This window comes from Pan troglodytes, chromosome 21 (genome assembly GCF_028858775.2).
Source record: "Pan troglodytes isolate AG18354 chromosome 21, NHGRI_mPanTro3-v2.0_pri, whole genome shotgun sequence".
NCBI lineage: Eukaryota > Metazoa > Chordata > Mammalia > Primates > Hominidae > Pan > Pan troglodytes.
The window spans coordinates 64,738,459-64,766,102 of record NC_072419.2 but is presented as its reverse complement, the minus strand read 5'-3'; the positions used below and the strand labels follow the sequence as shown (position 1 = coordinate 64,766,102).

Here is a 27,644-nt window from a genome sequence, read left to right as displayed (position 1 = left end):
TTCACTATTTTACTCTGAAATGCAAGCTTGATTTTCCTACCAGGCAAATATTGCTGACCCCTTTTGATCCTTTTCCTCGCTCTGTTTTCATCCATTCCCCCAAATCAACACTTTTGGACAGGTTTCGTTGACACTGAAGATGTTCAAATTAACCTGCAGAATTGAATCCAGGAAACCCAGTGTCTTCTGAAGAAGCAGATTGCAGAAGCCCCACATGCACGTGGTGTTGACGCTGACGTGCACCCGTCAGCTCAGGACTCCTGGCGAGTTGCATGGGGATCTGGCCCAACTTTGGTGCCTACGTACCCACTACAATATCCTGCCACAAATTCCTGCAAAGTAGACGTGCCAAGTTGAGACAAAACAACCATGGCCTCTCTCTTTCAAGATCCCACTGGCATTTCTTTCACTTGGCAGAGTGGCCCCAAGTGCTGATGAGTCGGTGTGGGGACACCTTGGCCCTGGCTGGGTGGCTATTTGTTTTCATTTCTCCTATTTGGCTAATTAAAGCCAATAAATCAGTTGCAGCATGAACCAAGATTACAAAAGGGACCTAGGGCTACACCAGCATTTGTACTCATGCCTTCGTTTATTCAGTCGGCCAATGTTTGTTGACTGCCCTGCGTTTTACCCCGTCTCCAAGTCAGCCCCTTTTGTGTTCTCTGGGGATGTGAGACAAGCACCGGTGACGCCGTCACACCCCAAAGTCCAACAACCTGGGCTCACATCCTGGCTTTGCCACATCTGGGTGGCATGTGCCCCGTGGAAGCTGAGCCCATCTCTGAGCTGAGCCTGTTTCTCTGCCCATGAGAGGAAGATGATGCTAACACCGACTCCAGGGTTATTGCAAAGATCAGATGGGAATAATGTATAAAAGAGCAAGGGGTCCACACCCAGTTAACAGGTGCCGTCATCCCCCTCGTCATCATCAGCGTCACTCCTGCCTTCTCAGCTGATCACTGGGGACCCCAAAAGTCTCCAGAGGCAACCCCCAACCTCAAGGGAACTGAGGAATCCACTCTGCCTCATTTTCCTCAAATACCCCTGGGGCACAGAGAGTTTGGGGTCAGGCAGCTCCGCGGGGGCAGTGGGGGGCCCTCAGCTCTCCTGAACCCTTGCTGGGAAGGTCTGCCTGCGAGGCCAGGAAAGGGACAGAACACGCCATCTGCTCACTTCTCAACTCAGCCCCCAACCCCTCCCAAGGCCTCCTGAAGTTACTGCCAGGCCCCCACATCCCCTGGACTGGAGCCCTAAGACTCAGCCCCTCCTGACCCACTCCAGCCCCAGGCTGGGTGGGAAGAGCCATGCTTGGAAGCTTCGCTGCAGGAGCTGGGCCTCCAGGGCCAGGCCAGCGCCCCTGAGCACAGCCCGTGGCTGGAGTATTTGGACGCAGCTCACTGCCGAGCTTCCCACAGCATCCCGTCATCTGGGCCATCTCAAGCCCATCAGCCCTGAGTGGAGATGACAGTTTCTGGGAGAGCTGCTGCTCTTTAGCAGCTGAAGGTCTTGGCACTCTCGCCTCTGAGCAGCCCGAGAAAAGATCGTGAACAGCCCCACACCTGGGTTTCACTTCTCCAGGCCCAGCCAAGCTCATCTAGGGGTCACTTTAGAGGACCTGGAGCTTGTGCTGCAGCGCCTGCTTCCCGTGTCCATCTTCCAGTCACCTTCTGCCCTGAGCCCAATTCCTCCCCCTGGTGTCTGGGCTTAGGGACGGAGCCCTGAAGAAGGGCAGGGCCTGCATTGTTTGGCCTCACACCTCGGCCCGGGCCTCTGCAGCGGCCATGCGCTCTTTCCCTTGCCACACGCTCGCTAAGCACCGAGTAGATAGCAGGTGCCCAGCACCAGGTGAGACCTGAAGCGAGTGGCCTCGAGGGGCCTGCTGTGTGCCGGGAGAGGCCAAGCAGCCCCCAGGGCTCCTTGGTGGAGGGGAGTGGTCTGCTCTAGGGATAGGCTAGGGCCCCACTGTCCCCAGCACCTTGGGTCCTGAGTCCAGAGTGCCCTTTGTCCAGGAGCGTGGGTCCTTCAGCCACCAGCAGGCAGGACTCGGCCACGGCTGATGAGCCCGTGGAAGGTCTGGGCTTCTAAGAGTCTGCTCCACGTGTACAATTCTCAGAAGCCTCCCAGCCCCAGAATCTGGGACAGGCTCCATCTAGGAGGCTTGGATTCCAGGGTGATCACATCTGGGAACCCAGGAGGAGATGCGTCGGGGAGGCTGATTCTAGGATCCTCAATATGGGGAACCCATCACTGTCTCCAGAACTGGGGCACCCTGGGGACGGGGCTGCGATGGAGGTTGCGGGACAGCCCTGCCTGGCTCTCTGTGGCCACAGTGGGGTTGGGAGGGCAGATGGGGTGGGTGTTCCCGGGGCATGCTGGAGTCTTACCCAGGTCTATCTGCTTTGCAGCCCACACCGCACCGGCGGCTGGGGAGGCCGGGGGCAGCCGCCTGCGCTGGGAACCCCACTGCCAGCAGCCCTTGCCAGATAGAGTGCCCAGCTCTGCGATCCTGCCCCCACGCCTTAATGGACCTTGGATCTCCACGGGGTAAGACTTCAGGTCATCCTGACCATGGACCCCTGGACTGGGAGACTTCTGCCTCTGGGACTCGGCATCCAATCTTTGAAATGGGCATAATTCACATAGTTATCCAAGAGGCCTTCTACCTGCCAAGCTGCTGGAGATGCTTGCCTCCCCTCCCAGAGTGCAATGGGAGGCAGGGACTGTGTTGGGCATCACGTCCATGGGCAAAATCCATTCAACACCTTGAGCACCTATTATACAAACCTATTATGAGCTAAGTGCCCGGGGTCAGCAGTGGGACGTGCACTCAACATGCGAACACACAAATGAATAATATAAACTTGAGATTGCACTAAGTTCTTCAATGAAGGAAATAAAACCAAAGATGTGATAGCAAGTGACCTGGAGGGTTCTTTAGAGAGTGATCAGGGGAGGCTTCTTGGAGGTGGTGACATCAGCTGAGAGCTAAAAGGAGAGGAATCAGCCATCTAGAGAGCCAGGGAAGAGCTAGGCAGAGGGGGCAGCTGCTGAAGGGCCCTGGGGTGGGAAGTGGCAGGCCAGGGAGAGCCTGGGTGCACCCATCTAATTCTGTCTAACCTGACAGGCTCACTCGACATTTCAGAGGCTCAGTCGCTGCTTTGCGGCCAATGGACTTTGCATTCTCTCCTCATCTGTGGTGCACAAACCCTACAGCAGCCAGCTGAGTCCCCACTCCTGGGGCAGGGATCGGGGAAAAGGGAGGCTGTGGCCCCCTTCACACCTGGCATATTCCTCCTTCCCCCGACATCCCCTCCAGGCCAGTCCCATTCTGGGGTCAAGGACTGGCCTCTCCGTGTCCTTCCTGTACCTCCTGAGGTCAGGCAGAAACTCCCGACTGCCAAACATCTGCTAGCGCTTTCGTTGGAGGAAGGGGACGTGAGTCCTTCGAGGCCACTTCGAATGCATTTGCAGGCTCAGCCAGGCTGCACACAGCCCCCACGCCCACGGCACAGTCCAGGGGAGATCCAGGCATCCACTCACCAGGGTCACCCAGACAGAACTGGGGTACAGGAAGGGGGGACGCTGGTTGTAGGCTGCTTCTGCCCCAAGACAGTAACATTCTGGAGCAGTTCTTTTAAGAAATTTCTTCTAGAACTTTCTTCCTTGAAAGTTCCCTGCCATGCTCTCCAGACTGACCTTGCTGCTTCCTGGGAGAAGAGTGGGAAAGGGCCCAGAGCCTGGGAACCATCAAGAGGTCCAGTGTGACCTGCTGTGTCCTCCTGGCAAATCTCCCCTCTCCAGGCCTTGTCTGAGACCCTCAGGGGTGTGGCTCACCCCTCCCTATTTTTAAGTACCTATACTAGTATTTACTTATCATTTTCTGTAAACCAACTTGCTTTTATTTACTAAAATATATTCATTTATTTTTACAGCTTTATTGAGATATAATTGGCATACATTGACAGTGTAATGTGATTATTTTTAAAGAAAACATAATATTATCCTGGATATGGGGACCAGAGCCACTTGTCATAAATTAAAGGTAACTGTAAAATTAAATTCCATGAAAACAAAACAACATAAATCCTCTCTAGATCTGTTGCCAACCCGAAGTTCTAAGTTGCTCTCTCTGGGAGAACAGGGAGGTTGGCATTAAACACACATTAGCTCTGACCAGAGAATTTCCCCTCAACATTATCAAAAAGATGGAAGAAAAGAAAAGGGAATTATTTCCTTGCTGGGTGATAACATGTTTCCTCTGCTCCAACAGCCCTGGTACAAAAAAATATCAAGAAAATGGGCTGGGATCACGCCTGTAATCCCAGCACTTTGGGAGGCCGAGATGGGCAGATTGATTGAGGTCAGGAGTTCAAAATCAGCCTGGCCAACATGACGAAACTCCATCTCTACTAAAAATACAAAAATTGGCCGGGCATGGTGGCACATGCCTGTAATTGCAGCTACTCGGGAGACTGAGGCAGGAGAATTGCTTGAACCCAGGAGGCAGAAGTCGCAGTGAGCCGAGATTGCACCAGTGCATTCCAGCCTGGGTGACAAAGTGAGATTCTGTCTCAAAAAAATAAGAAAGAAAATAGCAGTACAAGAGGGTACCTGGTTAGAGTAAAATCGTGAGGAGGGTGCCTGCTATTTTTCCCCCCTGACTTCATCCACCGTCCACCCTACCTGCGCCCTCAGTAGGAAGTCCCAGAGGCCTCCTCTGCCCCATCCCCGAGGTGACCGTGAGCCTAGGAGTCATTTCTCTTTCTTCTCCCTCCAACCCCTTCCCCTGGATCTGTTTGTATCACCAGCAAATGGAGTCTGGGGCCAAGTCCAGCCCACTTTCCATTTTTGTAAACAAAGTTTTATTGGCACACAACCATGCCCATCCACGTACGTTATCATCTATAGCTGCATTAGCTCTACAACGGCAACTTTGAGTAGTTGCAGCAGAAACCACCCAGCCCACCAAAACAAAAATATTGATTACTCAGCCCTTTGCAGAAAAAGTTTGCCGACTCCTGGTTTATATCTTCAAGCCCTGTCACAGGCAAGGATGAGACCTGGTCAGGGCAGTGAGCCTAGAGAAGGGGGAGACAAGACGGGCCTCCATTCACTCAGCAAGGACGCGGGAGGGCGCGGGGCGGGCTCTGGGCCAGGTGCCCAGAGTCCAGCGGGGGAGGAAGCAGGCAGGGCATCCCGGAGCTCCCAGGCCAGCGGGTCCCCAGATGGTTGCAAAAGGCCCTCCAGTAGGGCAATTCAGATTGAAGGAAAGGAGAATGAACTAGAAGGCTTGTGTCGAGGCCACGAGGCATCCAGTGCAAAGCCCCAGCCCCAAGGGTGCCTGACTGCGAGCAGTGAGGGGAACTGAGGCTGGAGGGGCCCAGGCCTGAGCTGAGGACTAAGAGGAGGGCTGGGGGGAGAAAGGAGCCCAGCCCAGAGGGGAGAGGGGCTCGCGGCGCGGTGTTCCCTCTGCACCCAGCCCATCTCCTTCCACCCCTGCAGCTGCGAGGTGCGCCCAGGACCGGAGTTCCTGACCCGCGCCTACACCTTCTACCCCAGCCGGCTCTTTCGAGCCCACCAGTTCTACTACGAGGACCCCTTCTGCGGGGAACCTGCCCACTCGCTGCTCGTCAAGGGCAAAGTCCGCCTGCGCCGGGCCTCCTGGGTCACCCGGGGAGCCACCGAGGCCGACTACCACCTGCACAAGGTGGGCATCGTCTTCCACAGCCGCCGGGCCCTGGTCGACGTCACCGGGCGCCTCAACCAGACCCGCGCCGGCCGGGACTGCGCGCGGCGGCTGCCTCCGGCCCGGGCCTGGCTGCCTGGGGCGCTGTACGAGCTGCGGAGCGCCCGGGCTCAGGGGGACTGCCTGGAGGCGCTGGGCCTCACCATGCACGAGCTCAGCCTGGTCCGCGTGCAGCGCCGCCTGCAGCCGCAGCCCCGGGCGTCGCCCCGGCTGGTGGAGGAGCTGTACCTGGGGGACATCCACACCGACCCGGCCGAGAGGCGGCACTACCGGCCCACCGGCTACCAGCGCCCGCTGCAGAGCGCACTGGTGAGTGTGTGTGTTGGGGTGTGGGAGGCGGGGGGGTGGTGGTCTCGGGGAGGCGAGCTCGGAACCCAGCCCCGCAGCTTTGCAAGACCTGGGCCTGCCCAGGGCTCTGGCTGCCCGGCTGTCATCACTGCCCCTCCCCACTCTGGTCCGCGTGCCTCAGGACATTTGCGCACCCTGTTCACGCAGCTGGAGACATCTTTTTTTACCCTTTACAAGGCCGGCGGGCCTCTGGTCGGCCTTCCCACGCTGGTCCTCCCCAGCCCCTGTCCTCGTGGGCGCTGCAGGATCTCATTTCTGCCCCTGCTGGGCACAGAGGCTTGGGTGGGTGTCCCCCTCCCTTAGTTCTCGGCTGAAATATCCGTTCCAGTCCCCATTCTACTGTTCCCCCGTTTCCCGCAGGTGACCCTTGCCAGCTCTCAGCCCGCTCTGAAGCTCTGTTGGTGACTTGTTTACTGCCTCTCCCTCTGGCGCTAGGTCCTTCACAAGGGTGGGGCCACAGCGGGCACCTAGCACGGGTCAGGCCGACGATCAGGACCAATAAACGTGGATGGATGAATTAGGGAGAGGGCAGCTTTCCTCCAGGGCGCCGCTGGGGCCGCGCACACCAGCCCAGATGCCACCCCCTCGAAATCTCAGTGCGAGCCTCACACTGACCTAGCCGCACAACCACTGGGGCGCCACCCTCGCCCACTCCCAAACCAGACGGCGAAGCCACGTGGCCTGGGCTTCTTGTGAGAGGGCCGAAAGGGATCCTTCAGGTCTGGGTGGAGCCCGGGGTTCTGCATTTCCAGCAAGCTGTCCGGGGTGTGGGGAGGCTGCAGGCTAAAGGAAACCGCCCTCTCTTTAGCATGTTCCCCCTTGACTCCAACACGAATTTCATTGAAGCTGATTAACCTAGATTTTAGATGAAGCCATTGCACGCATACCATCCTAATTTGGGGAGGATCTAGCAGTCCCCCAGCACACTTTTTTTTTTTTTTTTTTTTTGCCAGATGAGCAAACAGGCAGAAAGAAACGTAACTTTACTGTATAATGGATCCTGGCACATAGCTCAGAGCCTGGCTCCTACAAGGGTGTGGACCTAGGACCTTCCCAGTGTCAGAGACCCCTCTGGTGGCTGGTGAAGCCTAAGGACCCCCCCTCAGAAAATCTGTTTTTAAAAAAAGCATAAGAGAAAATACGTGGGATTTAAATGAAAACCAGTTCTATTAAAACAGTTACCCAAGTTTTAAAACGCTAATTTGTGATATAGAGAAACAATAAATGTGAAATCTTTATTTGCCCTCATTTCAAAGCAGGGACGACTGCAAACCATGTTTCCAGTACCTGCAATGCTGTTAGTGTCATACAAAGTCAGAGGTTCTGCTGACGCTACTGGGGCTCGTTGCCTCCATTTACAATGAGAAGAAATGTTAACTTTTATTAGTGAAAGGTTAGTGAAAATGAAGTTGAGGTTAGCATTCGAGGTGAAAAACTTCTGTACAAGGCACCCAATGCGTATTTCTTGAGTGCACAAACGAGCAGATGGAGGGAGGGTGGATGAATGGGTGTGGATGGATGGATGTGTTCAGCATCCCCATGAAGTCCTCTTGGAGCTCTTAGGCCACCTTCACATCATTCAGCATGTACTGGACACTCAAGGAACTAAACCAATGAGGCAACTTCTAACCCCTGGTAGTACCCACTTGTCACTGCCCCAATGCGGGAGCACTGTGGATGAGACAGACCAGAAGCCTGCCTTCCTCCCCTTCCCCCACCCCCTCCTCCAGACTGAGGATCTGGATAGCAGAGGAGGAGCACGACACGAAGTTCTCATAATCAGAAAATCAGCCTCAGAGTTCTTTTTATGACCTCAAAATTATTCCCTTTTTGGCAACCAATGTTCTAGGCTGGTCTGGCGTTAATCCTACTTAGTTCAGAGAAGGCGCTAGCGGTGAGTTGATTACCGGCCACCACCACCTCATTAGGAGGGGAAACTGCTCTGAATGCAGAGAGGACAGATCCCCGGGGGCTGTGGGGGCTGGCAATTTCATGCATCCCCAGGCAGGACTCTGGGGCCATGGCTGTCCCTGCCCTCCCTGCTGCCCGGCCAACCTGGGTGGCCAATCCAGCCTGAAATGTGATGGAGAAGCAAAACACATAGAAATGTATGCAGTGATGAACAGTGCCAGATGTACAGACATTACATTAAAGGTCTGCTCACCAATGGCCCGTCTCCTTGGGAGAAAGAAAAGAAAAGAAAAGAAAAGAAAAGAAAAGAAAAGAGAAGAGAAGAGAAGAGAAGAGAAGAGAAGAGAAGAGAAGAGAAGAAAAGAAAAGAAAAGAAAGGACAGATAATTTCAAAGAAGGAATTGCTGCAGAGAAATCCCCAAGAAATGAATCAGTTGTTGCCTTAAGCTCTCTGGGGCCCACGCCTTGCCCACGACCCAAACCAGATGGTAAACATGAACATTTTTAGAAGTTAATTTAAAACCAATTTGATCCCCAAATTCATTGCCCGGATATAGGATGCTAATCAATCAGCCAACACTGGACCAAAATTATCTGAGCCTGGTGTCACCTCTGGGGGTTAATTAGAAACTGTTTTGTGCTGTTTGAGAAATAACTTTATGTAACAGGCTTAAACGAGTAAGAGTTTGGTTTCTGTACAAGTGTGAATTCTGCCGGCTGGGGGCTTTGTTTATTATCGCATGAGACTTCAGACCTCTGCAGAAAGATGCCCGAAAGATTTCCCATGGAGCCGGGAACCTTGTTTCACCAGCTTCAAAAGCACCATAGAAGGAAATGTTTTTTCTCATCCCTCTTTCACCTTAAAACTTTGCTGGTTCTCAATTTGTTTCTGCTCTGCAGAAAACTGCTCCCCCCAGATTACCAACTAGCAGCCCTAAATGTCCTATCTGCAGAGAATATCTTTTGTTTGTCTTTTGTGGTGGGTAAGGACAGCTCTGGGATTATGTTGCTGTAACGCATTATGTCTTCTCAATATATATTAGTGTGACAGCTCAGAATGTAGGTTAAAATGCCAAAATTAGAGTCGACTCTTATCAGCCAGCATCCCAATCACCAACACTCCAGCTAACTATCAAGCTTGCTTGCTCCCATCACAAACATTTTTGCAGCCATTTGCTAGCATTTCAGAGAACCATCAAGCTCTCTGGGCCCAAATCCCCATAACCAAAGCCAATATGGTCTCCGATATTATATAAATCACGGAAACTTAAGGTTCATTATAGAAATAAAAAATAACAGCTTATAAAATGTGACGCCCCCCCCCCAAAAAAAAACTGTTCTCAATCATCCAATATTTTCTTTCTAAACCAGAACTTCTAAGTGCCACTTGTCTGGCATGAAACTCAGTCAGCAGTGCTGTGTGGAAGTCTTTTGGGATTTTTGCAAGAAAAAATATATTGGAGCAAATTTCCCAGCTGGACCCTCAAAATGCCCCCTTCCTGTGGCTGTCTTGCCTGGACTGCAACTCTAAGTTTCCTTCTGGAATGGCCACAGCAGGAGATGTTTGCTTGTTCTCACATCAGCTTTGACAAGTTCCAAGGCCATTTACCTTCCAGAACGGCGCTCTGGCCTACAGTCTGGGCAGCAGCTTCTTTTTTAGAAATAAAATAGGAGAAGGAGAAGAAGGAGAAAGAAGAAAGAAGAAATCTGTATCTCATTCCTTTTTAGCGTCTGCTGAGATTTTTCACTCCAAAATGCAGACTACTCCCACGCAATTTGCTTTAGCATCTGTTTCCTGTTAACGTGTTTTACGGTAAACCCAGCTCACGAGAGTTTGTAAGGCAGAGACAACTGTAAATAAGGGCAAAGACGGAGGAAAACCAACTCATAGCCTGGGACAAGGGTGGGTGTGGTGGCACCTGAAGACCCGAGTGTGGCCGGTTTTCCCTATAACAAATAACACGACAATGAACATCTTTGAGTCCCAGCTCTTTACGAGATTTCAACTATCTCCTTCGCGCAGACTTAAGCAATGGGCTTCCAAAGACATTTTTTTTTTTTTTTTTTTTTTGAGATGGAGTCTTGCTCTGTCACCCAGGCTGGAGTGCAGTGGCACAATCTCGGCTCACTGCAGCCTCTGCCTCCCTGATTCAAGCAATTGTCCTACATCAGTCTCCTGAGTAGCTAGGATCACAGGCATGTACCACCACACCTGGCTAATTTTTGTATTTTTTTGTAGAGATGGCATTTCACCATGTCGGCCAGGATGGTCTTGATCTCCTGACCTCGTGATCTATCTGCCTGGGCCTCTCAAAGTGCTGGGATTACAGGCATGAGGCACTGCACCTGGCCAATTTTTTTTTTTTTTTTTGAGATGGTGTCTCGCTCTGTCCCCCAGGCCAGAGTGCAATGGTGTGATCTCAGCTCACTGCAACTTCCACCTCCCAGGTTCAAGCAATTCTCCTACCTCAGCCTCCTGAGTAGCTGGGAATACAGGCATGTGCCACCACACCAGGCTAATTTTTGTATTTCTAGTAGAGATGAGTTTTCACCGTGTTGGCCAGGCTGGTCTTGAACTCCTGACCTCAAGTGATCTGCCCACCTCAGCCTCCCAAAGAGCTGGGATTACAGGTGTGAGCCACTGTGCCCGGCTCAGACATATTTTGATGGCTTTTGATCCTTGTTGCCATATCCACTTTCCATGGGGTAGGTAGAGCAAATGATGCGCACCTTCCACTGTGAGATTTCTAAAGACAAAAATCCTCTATTCTCCACCTGTAGGGAAGATTTAACCTGCTATGAGCACATGAGAGGGGGAGCTCAGACAGCCGGGTGTAAGCCAGGCTGCATTTCAGCTGGTCTCTGCCACTTCCAGGCTGGACAACCTGGGCAGCCCAGCCGGCCCTCTGGGTCTCAGCTCCCTCAGCTATAACATGTACCAATTGCCCAGGAAGTGCTTAGCATAGTTCTCGGCACTTCTGAAACACCTAGAAGAGTGAGCTAGAAAAAGATCAACTTTCACGGTCAAATTCCAGGACCAAGCAGACTGGGCATGAGCAAGGACAAGTTCTCTCAGGTCCCAAGACGAAGGCCACCTATGCTTCCATTCATTTCTCATTTATTCATGCAACAAATATGTGCTTGCTGTGAGCCAAGCCCTGTGCGGTGGGGATGGGGTAGCCGCAGAGACAGTCCCGGCTTTCTAGGGCTTTTTAGTACTGTAAGGCACGATGCATTCCAGTTTGATGAGGGGGTGAGGGGTAGAGAGAAGAGAGTCTCAGGGGGTGGAATGAGGAAGATAAAAGAGGGTGGTGTGACAGCCCTGAGGCCCACCTTACATGGGGCATTCGGGAAAGCTCTCTCTGGTGCCCAGCTGAGACCTAAGAGGTAAGAAGGAGCTGGCGGGGAATTCCAGGTGGAAGAGACAGCAGGAGACCCAAGGCCCGGGGGATACAGGGGCTGACCTCCATCAAGGAGGCCATCCTGGCTGAAGCAAGGAGGTCGTCCTGACTGAAGGCAGGGAGTGAGGAGAGAGAGGAGGGAGGGACAGGCCGCACCTCACCCTGCCTTGACACCCCTACAGAGCTGGGGTTCCTTTCCAGGCTGCACCCCAACTTCTCCATGTGGGACAACCACCGTTTTTCTGTTTGTCTTTTGCCAGCACCACGTGCAGCCGTGCCCAGCCTGTGGCCTCATTGCCCGCTCCGATGTGCACCACCCGCCCGTGCTGCCGCCCCCTCTGGCCCTGCCCCTGCACCTGGGCGGCTGGTGGGTCAGCTCGGGGTGCGAGGTGCGCCCAGCAGTCCTGTTCCTCACCCGGCTCTTCACTTTCCACGGGCACAGCCGCTCCTGGGAAGGGTATTACCACCACTTCTCAGACCCAGCCTGCCGGCAGCCCACCTTCACCGTGTATGCCGCCGGCCGCTACACCAGGGGCACGCCATCCACCAGGGTCCGCGGCGGCACCGAGCTGGTGTTTGAGGTCACACGGGCCCATGTGACCCCCATGGACCAGGTCACCACGGCCATGCTCAACTTCTCTGAGCCAAGCAGCTGTGGGGGTGCGGGGGCCTGGTCCATGGGCACTGAGCGGGATGTCACAGCCACCAACGGCTGCCTACCGCTGGGCATCCGGCTCCCGCACGTGGAGTACGAGCTTTTCAAGATGGAACAAGACCCTCTCGGGCAAAGCCTGCTCTTCATTGGACAAAGGCCCACCGATGGGTCAAGTCCCGATACCCCAGAGAAACGTCCCACCTCCTACCAAGCACCCCTGGTGCTCTGTCATGGGAAGGCCCCCGACTTCTCCAGGCCACCGCAGCACAGGCCATCACTGCAGAAGCACCCCAGCACAGGGGGTCTTCGCATAGCCCCCTTCCCACTTCTGCCCCTAGTTCTAGGGCTGGCCTTCCTCCACTGGCTATGACATTGGACTTGACATCAGGATGGCGGCTCTGGACACCCATTCAACCCTTCAGACTCCCTCCTGGCAGCTGTAGGGAAGGAACCATTCTCCTCTGCTCTGTCATGGATGGATGCACAGCCCCACTGCTTCCAAACTCTGCCTGTGTCCCATGTGGCTCAGGACATGAGCTTAACACCTGCAAAGCCTATACCACATCCCACAGCCCGGGTCCCCAGTCAAGCACTTGGATGCGGCAGTGATGTTCATCGCTACGTGAGTTTCTAAAGATCACTCCCAATTTTTCTACTTTCCTCATCCTTGGCAGCTCGCCAACAGGTGCAGTCAGGGGGCCACACGGAACACCCCCATCCCATGCTCCCCCCAGTTCTTCCCATCCTGACCCTTGGGATTCCAAGATGGGAGCAAGAGGAGACCCTGAGGCTCTGCCTAGGGACGAGGCCTACAGTTCTGCCATGTCTGTAGGTTGTTGTTCAAAGATTATTAATTCGAATTTAGCAATACGATCTCTAAGTGGTGCCATGAATTAAAGATGCCACTTCGGGCTTTCAGTGCTTCTCAGCTTTTGGGCAAAGGGCTTGTGTCTTCAGGGGCAGCTCAGCTTTCCTGAGTCCTGACTGCTGGCATTCGTCTGCATTTGCCTGTGCTTCTGCGAGTCGGACCTCAAGCTGCCAACACTGTGTGTGGATAAATCCAGTTTTCCCGGGCCAGCATGCAAAATGAAGAGGACTCCATCTAAGCTGAGAAGTGTGGCCTCCCCAGAGCAGCCTGCGGCCTCCAAGCCTCCCTGGCCCAGGCAAATGCCAGTGTGCACCAGGCTGGCTGCTGGGGGCAGGTCTTTGGAGGGGAGCAGCATTTCCAGCCTTCTGAACGTAGTTAATAGTAATGACAGCCGTAACACTAACGCGCTCTGCAATTCGCCCTGCCCAGCCATCCTTGGTTGCCAAGATTGCCTGTGCCTGCCTGACAAAGGAAGAGAATCTCCGAATGTGTATCTTTGGGCCCACCCTAGGGAGAGGTCGGGGTCACCAGGCTACATGGCGACATCTGGGCAGCTCCGCCTTGCCCAGCCTCCTTGCCATAATCCTAATATATTGGTGTCCTCTGCTCAGAGGGGACTGTCATCATGGTGGGAACAGGCTGTGCCTCCCCAGGGACTCTGCCCATGTTCCCAGGGCCTCAACTGTACACTGTGACATTAACTGGCATCCTGGTGGGCCCAGGGGTTTTCAGGACTGGGGGCCAATGACTCACCCCCTCCTTCCTCCTCCTGATCCCTATCTCTAGCTCTTATCACAGATTTTGAACAATTGTCTGTGAGGTTAATGATGGTTTCACAGGGAAGCCCTTTTCCTCCCTGAGACTGTGTGGGGTTCAGTCAGCCTGCTGAAATTGCTTCCACTTATTACCCATCCTTCTTCTTAAAAAAAAAAAAAAGCCCACCAAGTTAGTATTCTCTGTAGCTCTCAGACAGCTACGAGTGTTCCTGGCATATTTACCAAAGTACAAGAAATCATTACATTATTTACGGTCTCAGACTACATCAGGGTGGGGGGAGCTCCTGGTGGGGATGGCAGTGGGTGTCGATGATATGTCCACGGCTGAGCAGGTCTTGTATCCGAAGCTTGAAGTAACCATGCCACCATTTATCATCAAATTTGAACCTTTTAATAAAATTAAACAGCCTGAAAAATGTTCTTGCTGGTTATTAAAGTCAACCAAGGGAATTACAGTTCTAAAGAAAGGAAGTGGAGTGTCTTCCAGAGAATGTGTGAAAGAGAATAAAACCAGTGGAGGTAAACCCCAGCTCTCTCAGTTCTGCTTTCATGCCACTGCCTGTCCTGCTGAAAACCCCCCAGGGGCTTCCACTGCACTCAGAATAAAAGCCCGACTTCTGGCTCGCTGTTGCCTGCAAGGCTCAGCCACGCCTCCGCATGCCCCGGCCACACTGGCCTTCTTTCTGTTTCTTGATCACAGGAGCTCTTGCTGCCTTGGGGCCTTTGCACAAGCCCTGATTTCCGCCTAGCCTCTCTTCCTCCAGACCTTCAGAAGTTGAGCACTTTCTTTTCAATCAAGTCTCAGACCAGATGTTGTCTCCTGAAGATGTCACCATTCGCATCCCAAAGAGCAGCCCCATTTCCCTGGTCCTTCTGTCAGTCCATTGCATCACAGTTGTATGTTCTTTGTCATGAAAACTGATCACTGGCGGAAATGACCTTATTTGCCTAGAATGTAAGCTCCAACGAAAAAGACTTGGCTCTGACTCGCTTCCTGCGATCTTTCCGGAAGGGTCCAGTGTGCCTGGTGCATGGTAGAAAGAACTTCAATAAATATGTGACTCAGTAAATGTTGGTTATCCCTGTTAAGCCTCACACTGAGACCCGTGAACGGATCACCTCCATCTACCATATTCAGCGACCCTCGAGAGGCCCAGCTGAGTCAGTGAGAGGTGTGTGAGTCTCTGCGTCTTGCGCGCGAGGACACTAAGGCACAGAGAGAAGGGGCTGGGCTCCAGAGCCTGAGATCCGGGCCTCTGTATCACAGCCCACAGGCTTGGGGTGTCCTCCTCACTCTTGGAGGGAATAGGATTCCTTGATTTTATTTGGGGAAGGCAATTTAGTGTTGCTTCGTGGGAGGCCATCCCTAATGAGAAGGAGTGTGTTGAGCAGGACAAGCAGCTTCCTGGATCCCCTCAGTTGGACTTAGTTGCTCTCTGCTCGCTGGGGCTTGTTAGTTTGGGGGCAGGTGATGCTGCTCGGAGCTACGAAGGCTGAAGAAAGGGCAACCATCCCTTTTCTCCCAGGCAGAAGGTCAGGGCTTCCAAGACTCCGGGCTGATAAAGGAAGGGGTCATTTCAGAGGCTGAGGGGCTGAGACTGTCTGGTACAGGGCCAGAGGCCCATGGGCACCAAGCCTTCCTTCCAGCCCTTTGCTCCCGCCCCTTAAGTCTCTGCCCTTCACATAAAACGTGAGAGCGCTCTCGTCCACAGACGGGGAGGAAAGCCTAGAGTCCTATTTCCAAATAAAATTAATGTTCTCCATTGCATGTTCAGTCACGTTGAAAGGTGGGGGGTGGGTGGGAAGCCCATGCAGTTGATAATTTCATTGTGCAACTCCCAGGAGAGCAAATGAGCTTTTTTTCTTTAATAAAAAGTTGAAATTGTATACAGCTCTCAGAGGTCCATTAACTAACAGATGCTGGTTATCAAAAGAAGCTCTTTGCCTTTCACTAAGCGCATGCTTTTAATCTCCGAGCGGTGCTACCGGGCTGAACAGCAGTGTGTGGCTTGGTGACGCAGGCCCACCAGCACGTGGCCCTGTCTGTGCATCCTCTCCTGGGGGCACAGGTGACTCAGACACGAGGGACTGGAGCTTTCTGACGCAGAATGTAGCACTGCATCAGGGCCTGGTCAGGGCTGATTCACACCCATTAGCATCGCAGACCGGAGACAAGCAGGGAAGAGCTGTTCCCACTTCAAGAGGGGACTTGAACAGTAGCGTGCAGCCTCCAGTCCGCTCCTGATGGTTCTGAGACTGAAAGCCTGCTCCTTCTCACACACACAACCCCCCTTAAATGGATGTCAGCATGAGCACAAATGACCTGTCGACATTCCCTAAAACCACCCTTCCAAGCTTCCAGACAGACCCTCCTCCTGCCCACCTGACACCTCCACCTTCCATTTCGGCCACAGTGGCCTCCTTGCTCTCCTGCAGTCCCATGGAACCCAGTCCCTCTCAAGGTCTTGGCTCCAGTTCTCCCTCACCTGGAAGGCTCTGCCCACCTCACCCCTGACCACCCCAAAGATAGCGCCCACCACAGCGCAGTCACTTCATCACAGCATTTGTCAGTGGCCGAAATCTGAAAAAAATCCCGTTTGTTGGTTTTCACCTATTGTTAGCCCCTCTCCTCTAGAATGAGTTCCTTGCCAGCAGGGTCCTTGTCTGTCTTGTTCTCTGTGGATCCCCAGTGTTAGAATGGTGCCGGGCACATAGTAGGAGGTCAATAAATACCAGTTAAAAGAATACATGTTCCAAGACCTGATTGGAGACTCTGAATTCAAGCAGCAAGATGACACCCACACACTGTACTGGCTTGGAATTTCGATGTTGCTGACTTTTTTTCTAATCAGATGAGCAGAGCAGAACCCAGGCCTGTGAACTTGAGGACATCTGTTTTCTAGTAGCCAGGATATATCTAGAAAGGCATTGAAGACCACTGCTCTCCCCAAATAGGAGGCCACAGGGCCTGGTAAGAGGTACCTTGAGACTCCATCTCAAGCTTCTCATCCCCCAAAGGTCAGGGAGACTGGGAGAGCCTCAGCCTCACACAGGTACCCAAGGCTTTCCTTTCTTGGTTTTGGAGCCTCCATCTCCCCCACCCCCGACCCTGCCAGCTTCAGTTTCTTTATCAATAAAATGGGCTGAAACCTGATGGTTCCTGGAGCCAACCAGCCCCAACACCAGTTACGGGAAGACCCAAAATAGTAAGTGATTCAAATGGAATCAATAACGTATTTTGAGAGAAATGGCAAAAAAAAAAAAAAAAAGAAAAAAAAGAAAAAGCTGGGTGTGGTGGCTGACGCCTATAATCCCAGCACTTTGGGAGGCTGAGGTGGGTAGATCACGAGGTCAGGAGATCAAGAGTATCCTGGCTAACACGGTGAAACTCCACCTCCTAAAAATGCAAAAAATTAGCCAGGCGTGGTGGCAAGCACCTGTAGTCCCAGCTACTCGGGAGGCTGAGGCAGGAGAATCACTTGAACCCGGGAGGTGGAGGTTGCAGTGAGGCGAGATCATGCCACTGTACTCCAGCCTGGGCAACAGAGCAAGGCTCCGTCTCAAAACAAAACAAAACAAACTCTTAGTGAGGATGGGTCTTTGTCCTGTGATATAGTATGTATTTCCTAGGGGTTATTAATAACCTACTACTCTCACTCCTGCATTTGGCATTGTTTTTAATCCCTCAGGAGAAAAAAAATTACCAAAACTTAGGTGGTCACTACTTCTGGTGAAATCAACTGCCTGTTTAGTAAAAAGACTCACAGACATTTGCTGAGCATCCATCATGTGCCAGGTGCTATGCTGGGTGCCTTGGAAGGAAGGCCTTCCCAACTTCCAGCCAAGATGGGGCAGGCAGACACATGCCTTTAGCTCCACTTCCTTCTGAAGTCCCAACAAATTATGGGAAAGAATTAAAGGGCACAAGGTCACAGGAATAAACAGAAAAGGAAATAAGAACATAGCCAACAGGAGATGTCAGCAAAATTCTGGAATCTGGAAAGCTGATGGGTAATTTATCACTGACGGGAGATTACAGAAGGTGGAAAGCAGGTTGGTCAAAGGGCACAGCTCAGAAGCAGGTCCACTTGTGCCATGAATCCCCTAAGGCTTAGGAAATGGTGGCCCTAGGCATGGCAGAAGCCAACAGAACAGTAGGGCTAAAAACAGGAGGAATCTTTGAAATGTTTTACAAGTCTGTAAAAGGAATTCTACTCCTAGATCCCATCCCTAACCAATTTAAGAAACCAAAAGTTGAACCCGAAAATCTTTGGACTCAGGGACAGCCCAGGGCAGAGTATCATGCTAAAAATTTAGATACAGGTTAAGTATCCCCAGTATGAAAATTCAAGATCCAAAATGCTCCAAAATCCACAACCTTTTTTGAGTGGTGACACAATGGTCAAAGGAAATGCTCACTGAAGCATTTTGAGTTTTGGATTTTCAAATTAGGAATGTTTAACTGGGAAGTATAATGTAAATATCCCAAAATCCAAAAAAATCTGAATTACAAAACACTTCTGGTCTCAAGCAGAACAACATACAAAAATACAGAACAACAACAAAAAAGAACAAAGCAACAAAGAGCTATAATATCCTCAGTGAAAAAATATACATACATCTTGGAGCAGGTTGCTGTAACAAAGAATAACTGGAAAAGAAAGATGTCTTGAAAACTATAAATATGTTAGCAGAAAAAAATAAAAAGAAGGTTGGAAATTAAAGTTGAAGAATATTCCCAGAAATAAAAAAGAATTGGGAATTAGAATGGCACTCGATTTCTTAAAGGAAACACTAGAAGCTGGAAATCAGTGGAATAATGCTTCCAAAATCCTCAGAATGATTTAAACCTTGTGTTTTATACCCTGTACAACTATCAATCAAGTGGGAGAGCAGAATGGGACATTTTCAAACATGTAAAGTTCTCAAAAAAATTATGTCCCACATACTCCTTGCTCAGAGACTTGCTAAAGGATGTGCACCCCCAAAATGGGGTAGTAAAACAAGAGAGAGGAAGCTAGAAATCCAGAAAAGAAGGGGTCCAATCCAGAAGAGAGCAAAAGGAGTTCCAAAGATGAGAGTGAGTGAAGGCCCTGGAATGAGAGCTGTGCAGTAGGCTCAGATAGCAGTCAGTCCAGAGAGGAGCAGGAGAACAGAGAGCTCCAGGAGTGACCTAAGAAAACCAGAAAAATCAGATTGCCTGAGGTGTTGTGATTGTGCTGAGATTCACACTTCTATCAGGGTCTGGGCTGAATTTGTGATACATACATAGGAAACTAAGCAAACAAAACACTAAGACGTAGTAACTCCGGGAAAACAAAGGATTACACATAAAAGGGAAATATAAGCATAGCACATTCAAGGTAGAGCTGTAAACAATATCTCAGTAGTCTTAATCATGCAAAAGTATACTGATGTAGCCAAAAATTATAACATGACTGAGAGGGAGAGAGAAGGAAATCTATGCTTGGGATGTGGTTGGGAGAAAGATTATTAGAGCTAAATCCCTATCTCCCTTAGGAGGAAATCAATAGATAATATATAGAAGTGAAAAATCAAGAAAAAGTAATATAACCACATTATTGGGAAATGTAGATGTTAATATCAGAAGAAACAGTTCAATGTGCTAATCTGGCAACCTCTGGGAAGAGGCAGCCCAGGGCGATATGAGCCTGCTGCTTTTCACTATGAGCCTGTTATAGCTGTTTGGCTTTTTATATTATGCACACAAAATACTTTGGTATTAAAAAAAAAAAACTGAAAACACCACAAAACCAAACCCAACAACAAAAAAACCTTGAACTTCCCCTCAAATTGCTTTCAATCCAGTAAAGGGCAGACTGTGTTAAGAGAGGTTTCAAATGCTCTGGGAGGCGAGAGTGGTGGAGCACAGAGGGCTGAGCAGAGCAGCCAGGCCCACTCATGGGAGAACAGAGCATTTGGGAGTCTGAGCTTCTGGGAAACAGGAGGAAAAGTGGGGACCATACAAGGGCCCTAGCCATGGACTGCCAGCCCTTCCTCACACATCAGCTGGATGAATATTCTAGGGTAGTTTTCTCTTTACTAATGGAGAGTATTTTCTTTAGTGTGGAGGCACTTTTAGGACCAACAATGTGACTGCAGGGTGGGGTTAAAATATACAGCGGGTCTTGGTTTGACTTAAAAAGCTTCTTGTCTTCCCTACACATTTCTTTAACATTTTTTGAAGTGGCATAAAGGTAACATTTTTCAGAAAAGTCCGTAACACTAATTTTGTGTTTCTTCAAATTTGTACTATTTTCTTCTTTGAAGTGATTTTAGCAGTCAAACATTGCTAAGAAAACAGAGGCCAAAGTTCTACTTGGAAAAAAAGAAAACTCTAGACTCTTAAGTGCAATTTCTGAAGAGTATTTTCAGTTTCTAATGGGGCATGTCACTCCCATTACTCCTTGGCAAATTATCAGGTAGCAGGTTTTGTCTTCTAATGCACTAACCAGAGATAATGGCAAATCAGTGTGGTCACTTCTTCAAAATAGCTCCTTGTGTTGCTGTTTAGAAAACTCCTTCACAGTTGGGGTTTTAACGCTTCGGGTTTTAACTCTTTAACGACCATCAACATTTTTCAGTCTCTCTTACAGAAGCTCTCCTTGGTCTGGGATGCTGACATTTGCCTCCCCTGCACCCTCTGGGAAGGCCATGGTTAAAAGGACCCCAGAGATGCAAGAATGACATGAATGCAGCCAGATGAGAGCAAGTGAGGTGGCCAGTACAGGTCAAGAATCAGAGCTCTAGCAGTTGCCATGAAGGGTTGTTTATTTCCCTCTGCCCAATCCACTTCGATACACTTTGCTGCAAGTCCTTTTCCTGTTAGTAAAACAAGGTAGACTCCAATTTCCACATTCATGACTGTGTGCCCTTAGCCTCTTCATTTCTGCTGCTCTACCATCAGCCCTTTGTGTGATAAACCTTTGCTCCCTTTGACCTTACTTCACTCTGCGTTTTCATCGTGTTTTCAAATGGCCTTTACATACATAACAACTGCTCAACCTCATGCAAAGAACCACACACTCAAAGTAAGACACCACGTGCATTTTACAGGTGAGGAAAGATCAAAAAGTTAGATGGCGCAAGGTGCTGGCAAAGCGTAAAGCAGCAGACCCTGCGAGGACTATGAATTGGTACATCCTCTTTGGATGGCAATGTGGAAGCCATCTAACACAATTTAAAATGCAGGCACCCTTTGAGCCAACCACTGCTCCTCTACAAATTGATTCTGTGATATTCCTGCTCATTTGTAGGAGTATTTGTTGTAGCGTTGTCTTTAGCAGTGAGACTAGAAACTGCTTAAACGTACCTCCACAGAGGGCTGGTTAAGTAAATTAAGGGCACATACAGAGGAAAATTATACAGCCATAAAGAATGATGTGGGCTGGCATGAAACATCTCCAAGATAAACTTCAAAGTCCAAAAAGGAACATGCACAACAGAGCAGTTAGTGTGTGCTGTTGCGTATTAGAAAACACACAGTTGGTTGGGTGCAGTGGCTCACGCCTGTAATCCCAGCACTCTAGAAGGCTGAGACAGGAGGATGGCTTGAGCCCAGGAGTTTGAGACCAGCCTGGGCAACACAGAGAGACCTCATATCTACAAAAAAATAAAAAAGATAGCCAGGCATGCTTGTGCATGCCTATGGTCCCAGATACTCAGGAGGCTGGGGTGGGAGGATTGCTTGAGGCTGGGAGGTGGAGGCTGCAGTGAGCTGTGATCACACCACTGCACTCCAGCCTGGATGACAGAGTGAGACCCTGTCTCAAAACAAAAGGAAAACACAAGGCTGTATATACACAGACATATATGTGCATAGAAGATCTCTGGAAAGAGTCAACACATGGAAAGTTCAGGATATCTCTGGAGAAAGAAAGGTTTGGGAATGGAGGAAACCTGATTTTGTATACTGTGTACCCCTTGGTCTTGTGTGAAGTCTTACCATTTGCCCACCTTACTTTTCCAAAAGAAGTTAAAATTGTTTTCATTAATGTTTTAACAAGGTAACACTGTAAGATGGAGAACTGTCAACCACTACTTAAAAGACAGAATCCACCCACCTTTCAAAGCTGGAAGCAATTTACACAGGTGGGTACCTTTGTAAATCACTGATGACACACACTTCCCCCAATAGGAAAACACTGACATGCAAGCTGGTCCCTGTGCTTAAGCTCTCTGGGCAAAAGTTTCCTCACCAGTAAAATGAGGACGTTGACCTAAGTGATCTCTTAGATCTGTTTTCTGGTGCAAAAGGTCTCTGATTTTAATTTAAACCAATTTCATGTTCCTACAAAGCAGTGAGAGTCGAGCAACGGGCTCTAGTCCACACTCCAAAGCCTATCTCAATGGAATTAAGCCATCCATTCAAAATAATTTTACACTGAAGCATCCTTTAAATATATTCAGAGCACAGAATTTATTGAACATAATATGGAGACAGCTAGTACAAAAGTTTATGCCTTGGCAGGGCAGGTTTCATCAGGCTGATAATGGAACATGGGGGAACATGCTGTAAATGGCTCTTTTGGTCTGGACCCTGCAGAAATACATCTCCTTCTCTCTGGGAAACATCATGTCAGCTGCCAAGCCATGAATTTATTACATATCAGAAAACCAAAATGTGCAACAGTAAAGAGTCCTTTCCTGCACCAACTTTTTAAATTACTTCCATGTCAAAACAGCAAATACAATGAAAAATACATAAAGGAAAAATTATGAAAACTAAAGCATTCTAAGACATCTCTTAAGATACTCAGTTCCTAAAATGTTAACATACATTGAAGTCTATAAACACACACATCAGAAACTGTGGGAATCTGTTTTCAACATAGGGAGAAAGACGTAGAAGAGGGAGAGAACAGCATGGGTTACTGAAACCATTTATTCAGAAAGCAGAGGAAAGGCGAAAGGACACTGAAATAGATCATTTTTAGTTTCTTATAGGAAGTTCCAAATGGCAGCAGTTGATAAATCGTCTTTAAAAAGGAAACGACAGCAACAGAAGTGAGAACCAAATATATTTTGCATTTTTCTCTCGGTGTATCATCTTGAGTCACCTTACTTAGGCTACACACGAATGAAAAATATAAAAAGCCACTCCTACTAATTTCGCAGCACCTCATATAGTAGCAAACAGACAGAGGGTACTTACGAAACGTTTGCTAAGGAGTGAATGATGAAAAGCAAAAAGTAGTTCTTGTACACATGGTCTCAATATCACAGACAATAAATTCTGACCTTTGAATTCACATAAAAGATGCAATGGAAAAACATTTTAACATGGATACTGTACTAGAGGATTAACAGCTGAATTCAGTCTATTTCTTAAAAACAAAAGAAAGACGGGAATGCAGGCAGCCAGTTCGGAGAAACAGCCAGGACTTTTTTGTATGACATGGAAAAACCGGCAAGTCAACGTGTGAAACGTGCACACTCATTTCTCATCTTCTTAAACCCTAAAAAGCCCCGCAATCTTGTTAGCACTAAGCCTGGATGAAATTGTGTTAAGATATCTGATTAGTCTCCCTTAGTTGGCATTTTCCAAAGGGAAAAAAAAAGGGAACCTGTTTTATTTCAGTCAGACATGGCTTTGGGTATCAGTGAAACGAAGCCCTGACAGCAGCTCCACCTGCAGAAGGCCAGGCGCGCTCCTGCAGCTAGCTCATCAGAATGCAAGCAGGAAAGCAGGCCAGCAAGCGAGCATCCGTCCTGCACCCACATCCATTAGCCAAGTGATTACATCTCCATCAGCCCTGGGGTGTAATAAAGCAATTGTAATCGGGCATTGTTACAGGATCAATGTTTCCTGGTTTAAAAATAAACATCAGCATTTATCTAGCAGCAGAAAGCGATTCTCCCACAGTACTGTTTTATTCAACTGACATCTTTTAATCAAAGCAATCCATATCGTGGCAACATTCCAAGGTATCATAACTGCAAATATTTATGGCAAGTTAGATAATAGCTACATTTTTGTTGCTACACTTTTCTTCCTTTTCTACGGATTTAACGCAGACATTTTCTAATAAACTAATTCCATTAAGAAAAAAAAATCTCAAGTAATTATATTCATGAAGACAAGCTCTCATCCACCTCCACCCGTTTCTCTTTTAACTATCATCCATAACTGTTTATGTGAGTTCGTGTCTTTTAAATTTTTCAAAATATCTCTGTAATGAAAATAAAAAGCCCCTATTGTTAAGTGCCGTAGATACAGCCAAAAACATGGCATGGAGGGAGGTCAGGGCCCCCTGGCACAGGGGTGGGTGAGCTTGTGCAGCTCAGCTAATGTTCTAGGCTGTGGCTAACGGGATTCAGAGGCTGGAGGAAGAGGTCTGTGAAGCTGGGGGCAGACCCATTCCCACAGCCTCCCAAGCTTGCCTGTCGGCTGACGCTCCTTATCAGGGGCTTCTATTACTTGCCCTCTTTGCTGATATCCTGGAGAAACGCAGTGCTAACTCAGGGAAAGGCCTGAGACATCAGCAGCTCAGCTGTTTTCAAACCTCGGCAGGGCCCTTCTGTAATACCAATTTTAATAAACTGCCCTCATTCACATTTAATTTACAAGTCATGTAAAGCCTCCATATAAAGCGCTCCCATCATCTCCTTGCCGAGACGGACTGGCAATATTCTTTCTAAAGCCCCCAAAGTCATTCTCCAGGAGCATCAGCAGAGATCTTCAGGCAATGAGAAAATGGAATATGTACCTTTTTTCACTGTCTGTAGTGTGTTCAGTTTCCAACAGAAAAAGAAAAAGCATCTGAACTACAGTCTTAATTCTACTTACTTTAGTGTGAAAATAACTGAATAAGGTACGGAGGCAGACACAAAAGATGTACAGACGGGCAGAGTAGCTGAGGCAGGAAGGCCTCATCCACTCACTTCCCTGAAGCAGATTTTCAGAGCTGAAATGGTATCTTAGCAATGTAGGCCTTACAGAGACTGATTTAGTTCTAAAAAGTTGCCCGATTTAACCTCCTGGAGCCTTTATTTCTTCGTATGCAAACAGAGCCATCTACCCCCCAGTCACAGTTGCAAGGATTAAGTTCAATGAGCAAATGTATTGGAAATGTTCTATACAGGTAAGGAGTGGCATTGAAACAACAGTAACTTTCTTGAAAAGGTTCCTATCAGAGCAGATCTGTCTGAGGAAAAGGGGCCAGGGAAGGCGTTCTCCAAATCCAATTAGGCCACAGAAACTCAATTCGCGTAGGGCCAGCATGATCTCAGAGCTGCTCTTGGTGTTCCAGAAGAGTGGTCGTTGGCCTTACGGGATTTGTATGTCATGAACTAGAGTCATCCATCTATATACTTTGCAGGGGCCTTTCTAAATACAATTCCATTCCAGCTCATCTTTGAGAACACTCCTTCTCAACAACAGCAAACATGGCCCCAAGCGTTAATTAAGAGAGGTCTCCTCAGACTGGTAACTTTTCATAGTTCAGTTTGGTTCCTTCTCCTTCTTCAGGCCAGACAGCCGGGGGCAGGGGAAGCCACGAGAGGCCCTTCAATGAAATGCCATCTCCAGCAGGGGGAAGCAGTGGCCTCTACACCAAGAAGGTCTCAGGAGTGAAATGTTATTCAGGTGTTCAAAGTGACACTGGGAAGCCCAAGACCCCTATCTCTTCATACACGTATTTCTCAAACTACAATGAGAAATGGGCCATTCCTTTAGAGAAGGAGCTGAAAATGACAAATGACATTGTATTTTGGCATGGATTCTGAGTTTGCAAACACAAAAATTTGTGTATGCAAAAAAATATAGGCACGATTTGAAAACTGTCAAGCTACTGACATACGGCACATATGCCACACATGCACACATGCACACACACACAGAGTCTGTTTTCAAATTCATCTGAAAGGCTCTTTAGCTCTGAGCTCTCACTACATTCAGTTCTATCTGACTCAACATAGCCTGCAAACTGGGCACTGATATCTTTCGATAGCAATTCTGTTCCTGGGATTTGTTTGAAAGCGTTTAGGTTTTCACGGATCACTGGAGGTTCTTCATTTTTCCCCCTTCTGTGTTATGGAGGTATAAGTCGTCTCTCCAGCCATAAACTGGCCACTGGTAAAAATCAATTTTGATTTTATCAGTATGTATTACTGCTGGTGCCAGCAGTTCAGAAGACTAGAGAAGGAAAACATGCAAACTAGGAGAAAAAAGTTAAAGCCAGTTCCTCACACCTACAAATAAAAAAGCCTGCTGTCTTTAAGAGGTATTTTGTATCGTGCCAAGGAAGCTTAAGTTATCAATTTAAAACTTCAATCAATAAAAACTTTCAGGATTCTGTCACCGCTTCCATCTCTTCTGCATTTGTGAGCTCTATGGCTGGCATTTCTGAAGCCAGGGCCGCCCTCTCTGAGGTGCTGTGGAGCCAGTAACCACAGGAGCAGACTGGAGGGCAGCCTGGCAGCAGCTCCCCCATGCACACTGCCCAGCGGCACCCTCCCTAGGCTCGCTCTTTCCATGCCAGTTTCATCCCGATTATCTGACTCTTAACCTCTTGGGGCAGGGCAGGCCGTTGTGACAGGCCCCATATTCACCTCCTCTTTGCCTTATTCTTTTTTTCATTATGTAATTCTAGGGAAGACACCCTAAATGTGCATGCATCTCCAAGTCCTCCAGGAGCCACGCGTGCTCCACATTCTTTCTTTTCCTGGCACATTTTTGGCTGCCAGGATGACTGAGAAAATAATCAACCTTCCCATCACTCACCTGCTTCTCTTCCTGAGCAGTTTCCTTCTGCCACTCAGTCAAAAGGCCCACAAACATGTTCACCAAGTCCTAACCTCTAGAAGGGAGAGAGACTTCAGAGGCTGATTTTTAGCTGCAACCAAAATGTCCACATCCTCTGAGAAGCTGAACACCTTCTCCTAGACGTACACAAAACTCTAAATCACCTTCAAAGGTCTAAAACAGAGTAGTTTCTCAGATATTCCTTTTAAGAACTGTTACAGACTCACAAGCCAAATCCCATGACCCAGCTGTTTTTGTGAATAAAGTTTTATCAAAACACACGGCCATATCCTTTAAAAATAAATAGAGCCCTGCTCTAGTGTAATGGGACTGTACTGTACCCCTAGGCACTGTTGGGGACCACCTAAGTACTCTCCTATCAAAGACATGAGGACCTGGAAGCTACAGGACTTAACTGGCTGCAGCAACTACGATTAGTAAATTTTAGTCCCCTCACGGAAAGTCAGGTGGCAGAAGGCACATGCCTTACAGCTCGGTCTTTTCACTCCCTTTTATAAGTACTGGGGGACACATGGGAAAAATCCTGGAGACGAATTCCTATTGGGGTGGCCTCCCTGTCTGCACACTCAACACAATCCATGGGTGCCTGGGTAACAACTAAGTCTGTTCACCATTTCTGTGAGTACCTGGGATTCAAAGTCAACTTTTTTCATGAAGACAGGAAGTTACTTACTCAGACCAACCACAGACTTCCACTTCCAGTTTCAAGGCCCCTGATCCAGCTTGACAGAGCCAGGCTTAGGAGCAACGTGGCTCAACGTATGTGACTTCTAAGGACTGCCTTCCTTCTGATGAACTTGTCCTCTCAAACCTGTGCACAGTGGGACTGTGCCCAGAACGCCTGTTACTAGTCTCAATGGCATGGTTCCCTGACCTAGAAGGGAGGCTGCTTTTTACTGAAGGCCAAAGCAATGGAAGGCCAAGGGTGACCAGGTGCTCAGCTTTTTCAGCAGTTTCATTTTTCATACTGTCAGCTGAAGACAACCAAAAAAAAAATACACACACACACACACACACACAGAGTTAAATCATGAAACACGTATTTCTCAGTGATAGGGCTCATTTTAAAGTTAACCTTCCAATGGCGAAATAATAAAAATGATAAAATAATAATTCCCCCCATAGAGCAAATGTGACAAAATGACAAAAGAA

General features: G+C 49.0%; 1 protein-coding gene across 1 annotated transcript in view; it reads left to right on the top strand.

The window, feature by feature from the left end:
* Nucleotides 1-16,984, top strand: part of APCDD1L (APC down-regulated 1 like) — a 59,477-nt gene extending 42,493 nt beyond the window's left edge. Inside the window, exons 2-4 of the mRNA XM_001134735.7 lie at nt 2,406-2,544; nt 5,503-6,055; nt 11,667-16,984. Of these exons, the coding sequence (XP_001134735.3) occupies nt 2,406-2,544; nt 5,503-6,055; nt 11,667-12,431 (1,457 nt within the window). The 3' untranslated portion in view covers nt 12,432-16,984. The remainder of the gene's footprint in view (nt 1-2,405; nt 2,545-5,502; nt 6,056-11,666) is intronic.
* The last annotated feature ends 10,660 nt before the right edge of the window (nt 16,985-27,644 follow it).